At 35.2% G+C, this 18,832-nt stretch overlaps 3 protein-coding genes across 6 annotated transcripts in view; 1 reads left to right on the top strand and 2 right to left on the bottom strand.

The window, feature by feature from the left end:
* Window positions 1–2,294, bottom strand: part of LOC118737998 (serine-rich adhesin for platelets) — a 155,021-nt gene extending 152,727 nt beyond the window's left edge. Inside the window, exons 1-2 of one of the 4 annotated variants that reach the window (XM_036468854.1) lie at window positions 2,274–2,294; window positions 1,385–1,542 (exon numbers count right to left, since the gene is read on the bottom strand). In XM_036468854.1, the coding sequence (XP_036324747.1) occupies window positions 1,385–1,406 (22 nt within the window). In that variant the 5' untranslated portion in view covers window positions 1,407–1,542; window positions 2,274–2,294. Of the gene's footprint in view, window positions 1–1,384 lie in introns of all 4 variants that reach the window. The other 3 variants (XM_036468853.1, XM_036468852.1, XM_036468855.1) reach the window with 3 other exon arrangements.
* Window positions 2,295–3,526: 1,232 nt separating this feature from the next.
* LOC118737996 (dimethyladenosine transferase 2, mitochondrial) lies at window positions 3,527–5,993 on the top strand. Its single transcript, XM_036468850.1, has 5 exons — window positions 3,527–4,071; window positions 4,849–4,988; window positions 5,040–5,201; window positions 5,261–5,415; window positions 5,476–5,993. Exons 1-5 carry the CDS (start codon window positions 3,630–3,632, stop codon window positions 5,891–5,893), a joined length of 1,317 nt encoding a protein of 438 aa, XP_036324743.1. The 5' UTR covers window positions 3,527–3,629; the 3' UTR covers window positions 5,894–5,993.
* On the bottom strand, window positions 5,898–15,275 carry LOC118737997. The gene is made up of 3 exons (XM_036468851.1): window positions 14,967–15,275; window positions 6,548–6,644; window positions 5,898–6,478 (listed from the first exon to the last, which is right to left on the bottom strand). Exons 1-3 carry the CDS (start codon window positions 15,075–15,077, stop codon window positions 6,090–6,092), a joined length of 597 nt encoding a protein of 198 aa, XP_036324744.1. The 5' UTR covers window positions 15,078–15,275; the 3' UTR covers window positions 5,898–6,089.
* Between the last annotated feature and the right edge of the window lie 3,557 nt (window positions 15,276–18,832).

Here is an 18,832-nt window from a genome sequence, read left to right as displayed (position 1 = left end):
TAACAGATAATTGGCATTATAAGTTGGATTGCGAGTTTACGTCTGATTTCTATCGGTGTAAATGGAGCAGACATTCGTAAATTCCTTAAAGTATTATAGACTTTGCCTACAGTTGAATTCACATGGTCAATGCAGGTAAGGCCAGTGTTGATAATAAACCCAAGGTTAGTTACTTTTGACACAAATTTAATTGGTTTGCCACCAATGTGTAACGATGGAATAGTTGCTAGGTTAAGACGTTTCTTACAAATAGGTAAAACAAAACACTTGTCACAATTAAGACAAAGACCATTTAACTGTGCCCAGGACCTTATAGACATCAGTTCCCTGTTGAAGCTTGCGCACAAATTAGCTGAGTCCTCCAGAGGACCTGACATGTAGAGCTGGACATCGTCCGCATAGGCATGCATGTTGGCGTGCATAGAAGTCCGAAATATATCATTAACGAACAAACTAAATAGTAGTGGTCCTAAGATTGACCCTTGTGGGACACCCGTGAACAAAGGCCTTTGTTCAGATATTTGAGATCCAACCTTGACACGCTGAGACCTCTCTTTCAGATAGCTACGCATCAGTTTTACTGCTGACTCTCTAAACCCAAAGTAGTTTTTTAATTTAAAGGACAGTAGTTCATGGCTAACTGAATCAAAGGCTTTAGAGAAGTCCAGCAAGCATAGTAGTGTTAAGTGGTTCTTGTCGAACAGTATTCTAATGTCATCAAGTATCTTTACCATTGCAGTAGAGCAGCTGTGATGGGGTCTGAATCCGGATTGAAATGGGGATATAAGGCTGAATTTACCGATGTGGGAAGAGATTTGTTCAGATAACAAAGATTCGAAAACTTTAGACAAGGCTGGTAGTATGCTGATGGGTCGAAAATCACTAGGGCTGGATGCGGATTTATTTTTGGCTACAGGAAGCACAGTAGCAATCTTCCAGGCATCGGGAAAACAGGACGTATATGGTATTAATATACACAAACTGAATAACAAAAATTGTAAATATTATTTTTTTTCAATTTTATTTCAACTGAAAATAACTATTAAATTTTTATAAATTGGCTCGGGACACAGGTTTTTGCTAAACCTTTGACATTGAAAATATTTTTTAAGTTATTTCCAGATAATTAATTATTTTTTTTTTATAATATAGTTACGTAGAATCGATAATAATTTATAAAAATGCAGATATTTTTCTATTTTCTTTTTGAAGAAACAAAATATAAAATAGTAAAGTCTGGGGACACCAATTGGTCATGTTTTTTAAGAACGACCCATATAATGCTGATTACATAGTTAGCAGTAATATTATCGAGAACTCATAAGAAATACATTATATTATTTATCATGTAATGCATTACTGCTTTTCCAACTGAGACACTCACCTCCTCGTGATGAAACGTCCATGTTGAATGACGGTAATCAGGCTAAAGACGTGGAGTTGTAGGATTGTAGTGTAATATCCAAATGTTGCGGAAGTTTATTCTTATGTCGTAATACAGCTTAGGACGCAGTAGTCAACGTCGAAGCAGTCCACTAACCGCTATAATTTAAAAGATGTACTTTTTTCGTATTTTTGAATATGTAAATGTAATAGTAATTAGTATGCCGTGGTTTAGTACGACTTTGCAGCAATGAATCACCAACTCACAAGTTTATCCACTAAAAGAACCAGCGTTGATGTGTTTTATGTTGACCTTTTTACCAACTTTTTTACAATTTTGTCGTTCGTTCACTTAACTTTAAACCTTATTAGCAGCTCGTTGTCATCTCCTTTGTTCTCCACCATTTATTTCAACTTTTTAATTTACAAAATGAAACCAGCAAAGTAGGTATGTATAACTTTCAACAGGGAATCGTCTTCAGAAACCCATGAAGACAGACGCTCAAATTAGGGGAAATGGAAAATAATTAATTCACATCACGGCAGCCGGGTCGCAAAGAACCACATGAAAGGCAAACAACGATTGTTAAAACGCGAGGAACTGACCAAACAAGACCTGTTTATTCTACGTAAAGCGCAACAGAGCAAATAAAAAAATACTCGTACCCACACCCGTACCAGATTGTAAAATACACTGCACTGGCTGATTCTACCAGTTATCACTTTGTACGCTTACTTTGTTTAAATTATCAAATTCTCATTCAATTAATATTGCATTGCATTAAAGAAACAATAATGCACTTTCTTATTTTCTTTATTGACAAAATTGCTCCAGCAAAAATGCACTTTTCCCAATTTTGCTTTGTTATTGATTTTCAAACTATTCACACCTTTTTCACAGTCCTTCAGCCCATGATAAAAACATAGCAAGGTAGAACCGTTCTCTCAATTTGTCGGCCATGATTTTTTTTTGAAGTTTGCCAACATTTTAAAATCATATAAAAGTGAAAATAAAAAATTGAAATTGTTCGAAATTGTTGTTGCTTGAGATTGAAAATGAAAATGTGTGTGTGAGTTTGTGAGTAAATTTAAAAATTAAATTGTTTGGAAACGTCAAGAATTTTAAAAGTGACTCTCAGCGGTTCTACCTTACTATATTTTTATCATGCTTCAGCCTTCAAAAACAATCAGCAACACGTTTCCCTTCTTCCTTGCATTTATATTGCATTTTTTAAACAACACTTTGTTGTTTTTAGCTTTTTCCAGAAATACAGAAAAACTGATCATTTATTTTATGTTCTATTTGGATAGAAAAGTGAAACAAGCCAATTCTTCCGCTACCACTACAACTCGTCTTTTGATGCGTTTGCTAATTTGTCACCAACGCTGGAACTCAGATTGGAAGCCAGCAAAGTTGTCACCTGGAATAGCAGGGATGATCTTTCTTATTGGAAAAGGGTTGTCGTTTCACCATAAGAATGGCTTTGTTTCTTTTCTTTCTAGCAGATAATTATCAGGAAGAAGAATAATGAGAAAATTTAAAGAATTACGCTCCCAGAGAGCGAAATAATGAAAAAGTAAAGAAACGCAAAACTAGCAGAAACTAGTAAGTAATCAGCTGATCGGTGTATTTGACTATTGAAAAAACTGGGCGCGAAATTTTGTTTATCCATTTTGACAGCTGCTATTTTCTGCTAGTAAAAATATAAGATCGGGAGAGAACTGCTGGTTTCTGCTAGTTTTTTGGGTTAAGAAACGGTATCCAGCAGAAATTATTGATAAATTGTGATAATTATCAGTTGAGAAACAAAGCTAATGACTGTATGAAAAAGAATTACACATTTTATTAAACTCACTTCCACACTTTCGACTAAATATGCAGAGAACGTTAAATACGAACACAAATGTATTTAACGTTCTCCGCTCACACGCCCTACTTCAACGAGTTGTCTCATATAGATTTACGTTCTTTAGACTTACAGGAAAACGTACTGAATTATTTTGGTAGTGCAATTTAATGCAACCATGCGGTCGGTTGTTGCCATATCCTGCAACTCTAGCAGATTATTCCAGTGCTGCGTTAGAACTACTCGTCACTAGATAGCGCTGCACTAGGGCGGTATTGTTTGCTCATTTCTTTTCACTTACATTCGTAAATATTGTGATCGGAAAACTGTCGAACAGCGCTTTACAAACTTCTCTTGTTGCATATTTATTAACAGAAAAAGTCTTGCTTTTATCTAATAATGCTACATTTTCGTCGTTTTGTCCATAAAGGATCAAAGTATGCAGGCCTTTTTCCTGTGAAGTTTTTCAACAAAAAGCACAAAATTCCCGCCCATCTTTATGCGGCCGACGACCAGTTGGTGGAGCAAATAAACAATGCTATTGAGCCCTTTATAAAGCAAACAAAATGTGACACCGCTGTTGAAATAAATCCTGGAATAGGTTTATTTACACGCAAATTAATAAACCGTGAAGATCAAATACGTAAAATTGTTTTAATCGAAACTTTGGATCACTTCATGTCAGGGCTCAGAGACTTGCATAATTTGTATCCAGAACGCGTAAAGGTAAAGCATGGTGATGTTCTGGGCCTATGGAAATTGATGTTTCAGGATAATATGGACGGAGGTACACGCGTTGCTGATATGTTAAGTGACTTGCCAAGTCGTGAATTTAATGAAGGTGACTGCATTTAGTTTTCTTTGTTATACATAGCAGCAAATATAATTGGCATTGTCTACACACACGCGCCACGGTAACTTACCGTAGATCCACGGTAAAAACTACCGTAGATTATGTGTTGCCGGAGAATTGGGGCAGAACTTCTTTATGTGTAGGCGGCCTTCGGCCGAGCTTATGAATTATAACCCTTACTACTAAGAATTCTCCTTTCTGTCTTGCCGGAGAAGTGGGACAGAACTTCTTTCTGCGTAGGCGGGCTTTGGCCGCGCTTGGGGATTATTACCCTTACTACTCACAATTCTCCTTTCTGCGTTGCCGTAGAAGTGGGACAGAACTTCTTTCTGCGTAGGCGGCCTTCGGCCGCGCTAAAGGATTGCAACCCTTACTACTCCGAATTCTCCTTTCTGTGGAGAAGTTGGACAGAACTTCTTTCTGCGTAGGCGGCCTTCGGCCGCGCTTAGGGATTGTGAACGTTACTACTCACAATTCTCCTATCTGTGTTGCCGGAGAAGTGGGACAGTACTTTTTTCTGCGTAGGCGGCCTTCGGCCGTGCTTAGGTATTATAACCCTTACTGCTCTCAATTCTCCTTTCTGTGTTGCCGGAGATATGGAGTAGAATTTCTTTCGGCGTAATTTTTGCCGTGGATCTACGGTAATTTTTACCGTGGATCTATGGTAATTTTACCGTGCAACTACGGTAATTTTATTGCGGTAAAAGTTACCGTGACGCGTATAAGCAGACACTCCCAATATTATTTTATATTTATAAATTTCAGAACCGATTGCGCTCCTGTTTGGCGCTGTTGGCTGTTATAACTTTTTCAAGCACCTCATAAACTCGATAGTCTTTCAAAATGGTTTGCTTAGTTGGGGGCGTTTCGAAATGTACCTAGCTGTGCCGCCACCCATTTACATTGTAAGTTGTAAACAGCAGTAGTCTTAATATTTTCTAAACACATTCTTTCAGCATCTCACCTGCAGTCAGGAAATTGGTTATATGCTCTACAGATCGTCGTCAATGCTTTTCCAAATGATGTTCGAGTACCGCTTCATTGCACGGCTGCCGCGAGAGCAATTCCTACCTAACCAAAGGAAAACTTCTGCAACAAAAGGTAGCAAGTTGTATAAGGTAATTGTGTTCAGATTCTAAAGCAGAGCTTAAAATCTTACATAAGCAATCTCATGTAGGTGGAATCAATTAACCCCGAATATTTGTACTTGGTTAGAATAGTGCCGCGCCGTAATTTTTATGATCTCTGCCCGATAAATGATTTGCAAGCACTGTGGTACTTTGTTAAACAGAACTGCATTAGTCGGCGAAATCGCATCATACCCAACTTAGAGTAAGTTTTTCGAATTAAATTCTTCAAAATAGCATCATAACAATGGCATGTGTGTTTTAGAAAATGGGTACCGGGTTGCGGACCACGTCTCATCATAAACAGCACTTCGTCTGAATCTCTGCACCCGCTTTATCCAGATGAAAATATTTCAGATTTACCGCATTATTCAACTCGCTGCACAACTATGAGCAATAAGGATTTTTTTCCACGCATGAATATTTTTACACAATTCGGCGATCTCTCGCCCAGTCAAATGCTTACATTATTCACACAATTTCGGCACTGGCCTGAATATAGTGAAAGTTCATTCCTTGCTTCGCTTGAAAATACTTTGATTAAAATGGAAGCGTCTGCCGACGAAAGCGGCATTGGCATCACTGAAGAAGATGATGTGCCAAGTGAAACTGCTTTGGGAGAGTTAAACGAATTTGAAAATGAACCCACAAAGCGTAATCGTAAATCTGCAAAAAGTAATTAACAGCTTTAAAGCGGTACACAAAATGTATATTTTTGTATTTAACATAGTTTATGTACATTTTAAGTTAGTTCTTAAATAAGCGAAATAAAGTGTCCTTTAAATACACATATGAATTATTAGAAAAATGTTTATAGCTCCCAAATTCGGATGGAAAATTGCTGGCGTAAGCTGGAAGCTACCTATTACCATTCCGTTTTCAATTGGCGTTTGGGGTGCAAGTGCCTTCAATCGAACGTTTAGTACCCCTCGCACACATCTCAATTTTACTGAGATCATATAGCGGTTCATCACCATCTTCTAACTCTACACGCGTTTTAACAGCAACAGACAACTTAACGCAATCCACCATAAGCGTCTTCGTATTCACTCCAAGCACATATGATAAATGCGCGTTCTTACATGGTGCGGCACGTCCAATCTCATAGCAGATTTGATGAATCTTCACTTGACCATCGACTTTACATTCATTTTTTATGCATTGCGGTATGGTTGCACCGGGCGCCAATACAAGCATATACTCATCTTCGCAGGGACCACGCCGGAACGCTGGATGGCAAGCGTCCGAGTCGGGATAGTAAAGTGAAGCTAGGAAAAATATGTACATATGTTGATAGAATTTGCATGCATGGTTGCGTGAAAAAATAGTACACATACCTGGCGCACAATCACAAATCCAATCGTCTGCATGATCTCCTGGATAGAGTAACTCATTTTGTTTACAACGAGATGGTGAGTAGAGCGGGATACGTCCCTATTATAAGTAAGAGAAAATGACAATTTAATATTACGATATGCAATCATTTGAATCTCTGTGCGTAAATAGATTTGTATGGCCTTTTTTTTTAAATAAGCACATTCCACATACATGAATACATATAGAAAGGCCGTATCTAACATTTTCATTAGAAACTTTGTAAAGACTCATAGTGAAATAATATATTATATATCTTCTGGTTTTTAATAAACATTGAAACTATGTATAATATTGATGCAGTAGTGGTTTTCAAATACCATTACGGTCTTGGGTTGTGAATCATGAGTTTTCGTACAAATCAAAATTTAGAAAGAAAATGAGCTAAGGCCTTTCTGGATTAAGATAACGATATGTAGTACACATGTACATAATTGAAGCGATTATGTTTATTTTCAATATGTGGTATTGATACACTTTCAAGCGATATTTGTAATCGCATTGTTATCAGTTGAACGGTGTTTCCCATCTTAGCAAAAAAGTCACATTAAGCGATAATCATTTTAATCTTTATAAAATATTATGGAAAAAATATAAAATATGGGCGAATCCAAGAAATAGTCAACCAAAATCGCAAAAAATTCATGCAATTCAAATTCTCTCATTTTTGTGTCAAAAATGGCTTATTCTTATTTCATATATCTTTTCACATTTATTTGAGAAATCTGATTTGTCCTTTTTACTTCTTGAAACAAAGCTATAAATAGCATTGGTTTTAAGCACTATATCTTTTAATAAAATTTAAAGTTACCAGACGTACTGATTTTGGGAGTAAATTAATTTTTTATCATATACAGGGTGTAAAATAATAACTTTCGCGCAGGTTTTTTTTTTAATAATAAAAGGGTCAATAAATAAAGGGTAATAAAGGGTTTATAGATTTTGCGAAAAAAGTTGTTTACTGTCAATTTCCCAAAGATTTTACTTCAATTGTATTAATCAGATTTTAAAGTTTAACCTTTATTTGGGTTTACCAACCCAGTAGATAATTTCAGGAGTTGAAAACCCTTCCGAAAGGCTTTCCTGAGAGTCAAGAGGCCTTTCACTCTACATTCCTTTCTCCTTTCTGTTTTGTATGGAGTGGCACATATTGAAGGGATTCTTCTTTCGCTACCCATGGAAGACCTTCCAGAAGGTCTTTTATAGGACAGGCTTAGAAGGGCTTTTGGGAGAGTTCTTTTAAAGTTGCTTCCTTAATTTATAAAAATCATACATCTTTAATGTATTTTCGCTTGCGGTTTATATCAAACATGTGTTATTGCAGCTTAAAATGTTTATTGAAATTTATTTGTAACGCTAAATAATATAAATTTATGCATTCGCGTAAAGTGTAAATGGATAAGCCCTTCTAGAAGGCATGCAAGAAAGCACTTTTTTCAGCCCTTCTTGTGTAGGCCTCTTAGAATGGCTTTACTTAAGAAGGCCTACCTAAATTATCTTCTGGGAACGGTAAACAACTTGAGAGAAAAGCGTAAGCGCACGCAAGTCTTCGTCGGTTACTTTATCACATATCTTATGTGACCATAGGCTAATTTCCCCCATTTGAGTCATTATTATTTATTATGTTTATTTCAGTCTATGATATACATATATCTTACAGACTAGATAACAGAAAGATTTGGGTACAGATACACAAATACATACGAAAAAGAATTTATACATTATTACGCAACAAGTAACAATAAAAAGAATCCAGAACGGACTTAAATATAAATCTAGGCAAGGAAAAATCAATATCCAATGTTTTGGAGATATAACTATACTCCCGAAGTGCTCTAAAAATTGGGGCGAACGAAAAAGAATTCGCTTTGGCAACATCAACGTGAAACGGTAGATGGAACCGCAGAGCTCTGTGGGGAATATAGAAAGCGATCTGTTCAAGAAGAGCAGGGCAGTCAATTCTCCCAGAGATAATATCAGAGACAAACATTAGTGTCTATACTGTTCTTCTACTTTCTAGAGAATTGTGTCTAATAAGCGTGCAGCGAGCACTATAAGATGGAATGGGATCGGAGAAGTTAAGCGGTTGAAGAGCAAACCGAATAAATTTCTTTTGAACTTTTTCGATTCTACTAGCATGACAACTATTAATAGGGTTCCAAATAATCGAGGCATATTCTAATTTTGAGCGAACCAGCGAAGTGAAAAGTATCTTTCTGGTATAGGGATCCCTGAAATCTTTAGCATATCTGCGAATAAAATCTAGGTTACTGTAAGCATTCGGAAGCAAATAGCAAACGTGATTTACAAACGTAAAGCGATGATCAAAAAAACCCCCAGTTCATTAAAGTCCCTAACTATGTCAAGCTGATTATTTAGGATGCTAAAAGATAAAGAAAGGTATTAGCAGTCTTAGATAGGGTCATGTGGAAACATTTTTTTAAGTTTAAATCTAATTTATTACTATAACTCCATCTAACAAGATTGTTTAAACCAATCTGTAGATTGACAATGTCGGATACGCAAGTTATCATGCGGAAGAGCCTAAGATCGTCGGCATATAATAAAAAATTGGAATATTTAAAGCACGACACAATATATTTGATAAACAGGACAAACAAGAGGGGGCCCAGAACGCTGCCCTGCGGAACACCCGAAGTGGCACAAAGTTGCTTATACTTACAATGCTCAATTTCAACAAACAAGATTCTATTGGAAAGATAAGATTTGATCCAGGAGAGAAAACCCGAGTGAAAGCCAATATTCTCCAATTTGCGGAACTAAAATTGAGTGCGAGACTCTGTCGAAAGCTTTCGAGAAATCAGTGTAGATGGTGTCTACCTGAGATCCACTTTTAAACGCAGAAACACAAAATTCAGAGAAAGTCACTAAATTAGTAACTGTGGAGCGGCCACTAGGGTGTCCCGTCAAAAAATTTTTTTGAACTACACTATCGCAAGAGGTATCGAAATTTGCGTAATTTTACACATGTTAAGAAAAAGGTAAACAAGTTAGAATTGTGTGTCATTTTGAGGGCTCTACCACACCATGAAGTTTTCCACGTATTTTATATGAGAAAAAACACTTCTTCGTAGAAATAGAGATAAAATCCTTAAAGGTCAATATTTTTCAATTTGCACACTCTTGTTCTCTTTAGGAGACTTCAAGGAGTAATACCTAATTGTTTACTTAACGATTTTTTAATACTAACTATTTTTTATAGGTCCCCAAAATCCCCAAAATAATTAAATGGGGGAACCATAAAAAAATCATTATTAAAAAAGGTTAAATAAATAACTGGATATTATTCTTTGAAGTCTTCTAAAAAGAAAAAGAGTTTGCAAATTGAGAAATATTAAGGGTACTCATCTATTCGCGCAAGTTTCATATTTGGGCAATTGGGCAACTTTGCGCAGTGTCTTTCATGAGGACAATTTTATATTCTGTGCAATTTCAGACTTTTAATTATTTGACAATGCTTAAGTTAAAAAGTTGAACAATTGAAACTCGAATTTAAGAAAATATTTAAGTCTTAGGAAAAAGCGTTGAGCACAAATAAAAATGAAAGTAAACAAAATAGTTGATTGAGGGTTGCACATCACACTGCGCAAATTTGCGCGACAAAATTTCCGCGCAAACTTGCCCTTTTCGTGCAAATAGCTTTCCATACAAATTTTGACATTTCGTTTGCGAGGGTTTTAAGTTGCACAGTTTGCCCAGTTTGCGAGAGTTTTGTGCTTTTAAATGAGTACCCTTATTGACTTTTAAGGATTTTATCTCTATTTCTCCGAAGAAGTGTTTATTCTCATATAAAATACGTGGAAAACTTCATGGTGTGTCAGAGCCCTCAAAATGACACACAATTCTGACTTTGCGAGTGTAGCTCAAAAAAAATTTTTTAACGGGACATCCTAGCGGCCACTTACGAAACCATGTTGATTGAGTCCTGCTAAGCTCTTTATGGCAAACGAAAGTTTTTCTTTTACAACCTTTTCAAATATTTTCAAACAAACACTTATTTTAGAATTAGGCCTATAGTTTTTAACATCATTCCTACTACCCGATTTATAGACTAGAGTTATAGAGGCGATCTTCCACCGTTTGATAAACAAAACGAAGAGCTACACTGTTTTACAAATAAAGATTACAATTTTAAAGCTAACAACAAAAAGAAAAGTTAAATGTGATAGTAAAAAGGTGTACATAAGTACGGTCGTAGCCAGGTTGGTGCAGGGCGCTTGGGTATAAAAATCAGAAAAATATTAAATTATAAGGCTTAAGTGGTCATACATTCAGGAAGAGTCTGGAATTGGTTTGTGGAATTGAGTTATTTAATTGTAGCATTTATTGTTGCTTTGAGAAAGATATCTAAGATATCTTTGTTTGTTTGTACCTAAATAATTAATGAAAACGATCTCAAATATGTGATTATACATATATCGACCTCTTTGCGCAAAATTTTCGTATGTTACAAAAACTAAACTTTACAGAAGAGTGTTTTTCATAGTTTTCTCCATGATACAAAAAAGAAGGTAGTTTCAATAAACAACTTTTTGATTAAAAAGGAGATTTTTGACAATTGCTCAAATGTAAAAAATTCGAAGCGGCGTTACCCAATGTAAGTTTTTTGGTGGAGGGATTTATATCCTAAATTTGATAGTATAAATAAAATAGTTGTATTAACATTTACCTTCTAAAAATAATAAATATCTCATCTTAAAAACGTTGAAATTTTACATTAAATTCGATAACTACTTGCCGAAATCTTTACTTTTACATTAATAAAATTGTAGTGAACATATTTTAACATTTTTTTAGTGCCATTATGTCATCTGATTATTACACAATATAGCTAGCCAGGACTATTACAATTTTCTATATTGGATACGATTGTTTCTGATATAATTGAGACACTGAAATAACACATTTCGATATTGTCTTTGTCTATGTCTTTCAAGTAACTTGAAAACGGAATTTATCGTTGTTTCTTTGGGTAAAAATAAATATATTTTACTGTTCAATACTGGAGGGGGTGTGAAACAAAATTGATGATTTATTGTTAGTATAAAAGCTAGAAACACAATTATCAACTTATTGAGCATTAGACCTCTTCCCTTTCAAATACAAAAGAGAAAATGTTCGGTTATTTGTGCAATGGTTTTGGGGTGGTAGCGGAGACGGAGGGGGGCCATTGAAAAATGGGGTAAAATTATCATTTTGACAGAGAGAATGTAAACTCGAGTTACGGCAACCACAGGATTTTTGCGCAAAATACCTTTCCACGTTGTGGGCTTTCGGCAGCGCTTAGAAAAAATATTCCTCATCAGTCCAACTCCGGCTACGCTGACCACAGTATTTTTTACAAAAAGGTCCATATTTCAAACCGAATTTATTCATAAATCTGTATCTGAAAATTTGAAATCTTTTTTTTAAACTAACGTTTAATTGTTTGACCACACGTGTGTGTTAACATTTTTCGCTTTGGATTAAGCGTTTGGACACAATAATCCAAAATTATTGTACAAATAACCTAGCCGTACCCAACAAGATACCTTTTGCTTTTTCTAATTTCGATTCTAAGAACAAAATGTTTGTAAATAAACCAAAAATTAATAAGAAAAATTGGAGGATTTTAGATATTGGATACGGTAGCATGAAATGTCACAATCTACTTAATTTTCAGGTTGTTAATATGGCGACGAAAAAGTGACAATGGAACTACCTTCTTTTTTGTATCATGGTTTTCTCTGCTTTGACTAGCACCATCAATACCAAAGTTTAGATTCGCTGAGATAGCTAAAAGATATAGCTAAACCCAACATTTTTTTGAAGAAGTGCCTGTACGTTCTAATTTCTTAGCACATATGATAATTTCGCCCACAAGAAAAAATTCATTGTCACATACGATAAAATTTACAGTCAATTTTTGGGGTAGTTATTGGGATTTAAACCGTAATATTTGAACAGGTGATGCGTTATGCGTTGCAAAACAAACTTGCATCAAAAAGTGAATTTCGTAAAAAATTTAACGTACGATCATTTTGGGCAAAGGGGTCGATATGTACAGTAGGGTTTCGATAATCCGGACAATTAATAACCAAGCAGTGTCCGCATTATCCAAATGTCCAGATTATCGAAGTCATAAAAAAAAAAATTTACATATTCTCAACAGCTTAGTTCATTTTGATTTCACATAAAGATTTATTACATACAAATGTAAAATACCAATGTAAAATAACACAAAACTTCAATTCATGAAAATAATGTATATTAAGTTGTATGCTATTGTTGAAGAAAATTCGTGATTTTGGTGCGATTTTTATAAGCTATCTCTCTTATGCCAATAAGTTTCAAACTATCTCCGGAGCTAAAATCCTGCTCTTCAGCATATTGTATGCAAGTGTTTAATGCGGCAATAGCATCTGAATGGGATATTTTTCGGATTGGATTATCATTGCATTCTAAAATATCGTCCTCAATTTCTTCGTCCTCCTCACTTTGCTCTCCTTGATCATATCTTCGTCACTTATCCATTCAGTTATTTCATTATTCTGATACGCATCCGGACTTATTTCAACCAGCAGGTCGATTACTTCATTTAAATGATAAGAGCGTAATTGCGCAAGGGGCTATTCATCATCCGAATCCCATTCTTCGTGTTTCAAGATAATGTTGAAACATTTTTGAAGTACATTAGTGCCTACTGCGTTCCAAGCATTCGCCACCCAAAACGCAACGTCTTTTAAAGAAAACTTTTTAATAACATCCGTCAAATTATCGGTTAAATTTGATAAAATAAATGATAAGAAACTTTTACGATAGTTCACTTTTAGAATTCAGATAGCATTTTGTCCCATTGGTTGAACTAATGCTGTGCAATTGGGTAGTAAAACCATTACGCATATATCTTTCTCGGAGCAAGCTAATGAATATGGATGACAGGTGGCATTATCCAACAATAAAAAAAACAAATTTTTATCTTTTAAATGTTTCCGCACTTGTACAACTGTTAACATACTCTAATGGCAGCTTCGCCTTTTTGAACACCCTAGGATTTTTCGCTTTCCCGATCATTAACAATTTTAGCTTATGTTCTCCGGATGCATTGCAATAAACCAATAACGTGATTCGCTCCTTACCAATTTTACGCCTAGGTGCGGTTTTTTCGGTGCGCAGCGCAAGTGTTTTATCTGGTAACTTTTTCCAGAATAGTGCAGTTTCATCTGCATTGTATATTTGGGAATTTGTTAACCCCATTTCACGATTTTTTGTCTTGTTGTTCAATAAATGGCTGCACAGCCGTAGAGTCATTAGTTAATTTTTCACCAGATAGAAATTTAATTCCATATCTTGATCGGAAGTTATTAAACTAGCCCTTGTTTGCGAAAAATTCTACATTTGAACCATAAATTTCAGATCAGAAAACTTTTGCTTTTTCTCGAAGAATTTCAGAGGAGACACTCCTACAGACTCCACGCATGTCCGGATTATCGAGTGTCCGGAATATCAAAACTCTACTGTATTTACTTTTCGGTAATTTGTGACAGTAAATTGCACAAACAATTAAAAAAAATGTACTCCCTTTTTTATGTTTTCACCGCCTTTTTTCTATCGGAAATAGAAAGGTACTTCTTTCTCCTTTTCAGAATCTGACAACCCTAATAAAATTCAAAAATATCGCTTAAAAAATGAATTTTTTTAACAGAAAAAAGAGTAGCGTCCGTAACGTAACGCCCCGAATGCACATATGCAATTGTTTTAAAGTTAATTCAATCTTTAATTTCGTTTCATATCACATTTTGTAAACTTCATTATTTTCTCTTCAAAGTATTTTTGTAAATTGTTCTCTCCATGCATGACAATTTGCGAAAATTGGTTGACTTTGATGGTCATATCAAAATCGCTTCCTTTGTCAGTAACGTCCGAACATAAATGTCGAAGGCAAATACACCGACATTAATACAAATTCAAATTTCCACTATTTTGTTCTCATAAATACTGCTATAAACCTTCCCTTATACCACAAAAAATTGTCAACTGATAATATTTTTTTTCGGCAAAAAGGGTAAAAGAAACGTCCGAACGTAACGTCCGCAATGCTGTTATACACAAGTTATACTAAGTTTTTATTAAAAACTTGTAAGTTAACCTCAGTTTTTCAATGCGTAGTTCATTTTCTTCAGCTAAAGGTTCGCATGAGCTCTCCAAAAAGCGCTTAATTCCAAAAACAATTGCAATTAATCACCTTTGACTAAAAAAAATGTTAAAAGTACCGAATTCAAAAAAAAAAAAAGTTTATTAATGAGTGAATATATGTACATATGATACATATCGACACATTTGCACGCATACATATTTATATCATTATTTATGCATACTTACTGCCAGATTAGACTTCTCTTTATCGATTGGAAAACGTTCCGGATACAAGACTTGTGCATAAGTCAACTGAAACAGTGCAACAGCGCAACAAATAAATAACATAATTCCCATATTTTTTTTTTGAAACTAAATTTTATTCTAAGGCGGTGGGTTCTTTAGAGATCAAAATAAAACTGAAAATTATTTTCGAGTGTTCGCGATTTGGTTGTCTAGACGGCGCAAACTCTTTGATAAACAAAAGCAAAGTTTAGCGAAAGCTAGCATCCAATTGCGGCAATAAACCAAAATCAACTGAGAATTTAGCTGCAAACTTAAAAATATCCCCGCATTCGAGATTACGTGGAGAGGCAGACGATGAAAAATAAAAGTCTGCAGCTGAGGAGAGCAACAGAAGATGCTAAGAGTAAAAACTTGTATAGCAGCAAGATTAAATCAGTACTCAAGTCGAACTTATTATTGGACATGTTGTTTATTTTGGCATAATGTTTTCCAGCTTTTAATTTTCATGCATACATACATTAGTTAAAGACGTACTCAGTTTAAAAACTGAAACTCAGATTTACAAGTGAGATAAGTTTATATGTACGTATGTATATACACTTACGGAGCAACTAAGAAAAGATCCACCAGCAACAAACATTTAGTTTGACTTCCATACAGTTGCGTGCATCATTTCTCTGCTTCTTATGTAAATCAGAGCGAGTTTTTGTTTGGCAGGGCGGTCTTAATTAGTGACTCATTTGTTCCTGTCCTAATGCTAAGGCACAGATGTATTGTTATTTTTTTTTTGCCAGTTGAGGGTATTCACACCGAAAACATTATAACCAGTTGCTAATAAGTAACTTGCTAACATATACATATGTAACACTTCTATATTGATAGTAACTTCTCTTTACAATGGCTGTATTTCTTTATTCATTCTGAACGTTTGGAATAAACTTTTTTGTTTACTTATTCTTTAGAACGTTCCTGATGATATGTAAACGTATATTTCAATGGCATTCTGTTCATTCTGGTTGTGAAATGGGTTTATCCGGAATGTATAAAGAAACGCAGCCAATGTGTTTTTATTCCGCAATCAAAGGGAGGCAGCCTATCAAATAATTGTTTACTTACCCCAGTAGATAATTTCAGGGGTTAAAAGCCCTTCCGAATGGCCTTCCTGAGAGTCAAGAGGCCTTCCACTCTACATTCCTTTCTCCTTTTTTTTTTGTATGGAGTGGCACAAATTGAAGGGCTTTTTCTTTCGCTACTTATGGAAGGCCTTCCAAAAGGGCTTTTATAGGACGTACTTCAGAAGGCCTTTTGGAGGAGTTCCTTTAAAGTTGCTTCTTTAGTTTATAAAAATCATACAGCTTTGAAGTATTTGCTTAAGGTTTATATCAAATATGTGCTATTACAACTTAAAATATTTGTTTACATTGATTTCTAATGTTAAATAATATAAATTTATGCATTCGCGTAGATGGTAAATGGATAATCCCTTCTAGAAGGCATGCAAGGAAGTACTTTTTTCAGCCCTTCTTGGCCTCTAAGAATGGCTTTACTTAAGAAGGCCTACCTAAATTATCTTCTTGGGATGTTAGTATAAATGTATATTTGTGAACTACTACAAACAAACTGTGAAGCCACTCCAGGAGCGGTTTAAATTAAAAATATTAAATAAATTTAAAAAAAATAGCCAAACATTTTTCCGTGAAAGTGATTGGGGCAAGCTTTGTGGTAACGGCGGATTTGAATAAGCCACAGTGTATAGAACAAGCAGCAAGATATGTATAACTCAAAGCGCAAACAGTCAACGACGTAACATAGACGAAGGTTGACGCAGACACGATCTACCTTACGGTATTCGCTTGTTAACGAAAACTCACCACCGCATCGCGGTGACGTTGCCGTTGCTTCTCTCTCTTTATCAACAGTAAATTTGATGTGCTGCTACGTACGTCAACGTACGTTTACGCTACGTCGTTGACTGTTTGCGCTTTTACTCTTGCGGCGATCACCGTAACCACTTTTAATAGATATATGTATACAGCACCTTAGCCGACATGTAGCGTCTGCCCGTTTTCCCTGATACGGCTCATTTTTAAGTAAATAGTACAACATACCGCCTCGTGCAATACGATTTCTTTTTCCTTTTCTTTTTTGCTTCAACAAACAGCACAGTTCCTCACAATTATTTATTTATTTTTTTGCTTTTAAAATTAAAATTTAATTTTATAAAATTTTGACGCTTACTGCACCGCTCCTGATTTCTTATTGTTTCCAAACATTATTCTGGGTACATTGACTGGTTGGTTTTCTCGTTGTATCATTATATATCTGCACACTGTCGGCGAATAGAGTCCGACCGATTAATCGGCCGATGCCGAGGCTAGTATAGGTCAAAAGAAGAAGGTTCTTGAATGAGGTTATGTTATTTAGTTTAGTTAGAATCGGCCGATTCTTTTCCGATTAAATCCTGAATATAAATTCATTTCAAGAACAAATGCTTTTATAAATTTTTATAATAACAAACAAAACACAAACAAAAAAAAACATAATCAAGAAACTAAATAACAATACCTCATTCAAGAATCAGCCAAAAACGGCCGGATGTACTTTCAACGTACTGTCAATATAGAAGTATTTCATATATGCTACCTTATAATAAATAACAGTAACAGAGTATCCGTATTTAGAAAAAAAAACACGAAATATCTAACATCCAGTGCTCGGATTTGATGCAATGCCATCGTTTTTATGTGTTATGTTTAGGCTTATTTATTTATTTTTTTTCGTGAAATCTTTTCTAGCAAGTTGTTTCATGTTTTCCAGCTTATAACGATCTCTCTGTTTAGCCAAAACAACGCTCCCTCCTTTATCCGACCTGGGCGGGAAAAGAATGCAGATGGTCAAATTTAATCGTTATTTTAGGAGCGTTCCTTATCTCCCAGAAATAGTCAGAAAAAGTTCGAAGTAGTCAGATTTAGTCCAAAAAGCGTTCCTTAACTCGGAAATTACAGCAAAAATGAGAGAGCAACACTCAGTGAGAGTGACTCTCATCAGTCCGAAGTAGTCAGATTTAGTCAGAAGAATTTTTGCTGGCAAAATCTTGAAAAGTGTCAAACTCAACTGAATTTAAATTAACGGAAATTAAAGAATACGCAAAAAGTGAGAATAATCTAAAAAGTAAAAAAAGTGAATTGAAATTGGAAGGAGGCAAAAAATAATTGTTATAGTAAGTGTTTATTGTGCTTGTGCTTGTGTGAATGTGTTTTGTAGGGTGTATGAATTAGCCCCCACTGAATTAACCCCCACCGGGCAAAATGACTTAAGCTCGGAACACTTTGACGACAGCAAGCGACAAGCAGCATCTGTCAAATTTTAAATACACACGTTCTTACGGACACAATTATTTTGACGACAGCACGACATCTTGGCTGCAGGACTGCAATTGTCGACGTCGCCAAATTAAATCTATTTCTAATTTTGCCGGCGACAATGAGTAGATGTAGTGCTGAAAAATTAAATTGTCGCAAAATTAATCACATATTCTTGATTGTTCATGTTTTTCTTATTTACTTAAATAAAAATTTTACAACGAAATTAAAAATGGCGGAAAGTGGGGCTAAAGTCATTTTCGTGGGGATTAATTCATTTTTTTTTTAGTGGGGATTCCGTCATGTAAGAACCCCCACGTTTGGTGGGGTGGGGTGATTGGTGGGGATAAAATCATTTTCGTGGGGTTTAATTCATTTTAATTCCGTGATCTTTTATAAAAATAAAACAAACAGTTAGCAACGTAAAAATATAATACTTTTCAAATTTTATTTAATTTCTTTGCTTTCTTTCTCCATATTTTCGTAAGTCTCCGTTACAAAAAA

Source organism: Rhagoletis pomonella, unplaced genomic scaffold (assembly GCF_013731165.1).
Source record: "Rhagoletis pomonella isolate Grant_MI unplaced genomic scaffold, Rhpom_1.0 Rhpom_scaffold_00004, whole genome shotgun sequence".
Lineage (NCBI taxonomy): Eukaryota > Metazoa > Arthropoda > Insecta > Diptera > Tephritidae > Rhagoletis > Rhagoletis pomonella.
Note: the sequence above shows the minus strand (reverse complement) of the source record. Positions and strands in the feature narration are given on the sequence as shown.

Excerpts from the sequence above, each read along its gene's own strand:
- LOC118737996 (XM_036468850.1), top strand. The coding sequence starts at position 3,630 with ATGCTACATTTTCGTCGTTTTGTCCATAAAGGATCAAAGTATGCAGGC. Across the intron at positions 4,072-4,848 it reads AAGTCGTGAATTTAATGAAG|AACCGATTGCGCTCCTGTTT; the intron begins GTGACTGCATTT and ends TATAAATTTCAG. Across the intron at positions 5,416-5,475 it reads CGCATCATACCCAACTTAGA|AAAATGGGTACCGGGTTGCG; the intron begins GTAAGTTTTTCG and ends TGTGTGTTTTAG.
- LOC118737997 (XM_036468851.1), bottom strand. The coding sequence starts at position 15,077 with ATGGGAATTATGTTATTTATTTGTTGCGCTGTTGCACTGTTTCAGTTG. Across the intron at positions 6,645-14,966 it reads AAGAGAAGTCTAATCTGGCA|GGACGTATCCCGCTCTACTC; the intron begins GTAAGTATGCAT and ends TACTTATAATAG. Across the intron at positions 6,479-6,547 it reads GATTTGTGATTGTGCGCCAG|CTTCACTTTACTATCCCGAC; the intron begins GTATGTGTACTA and ends TATTTTTCCTAG.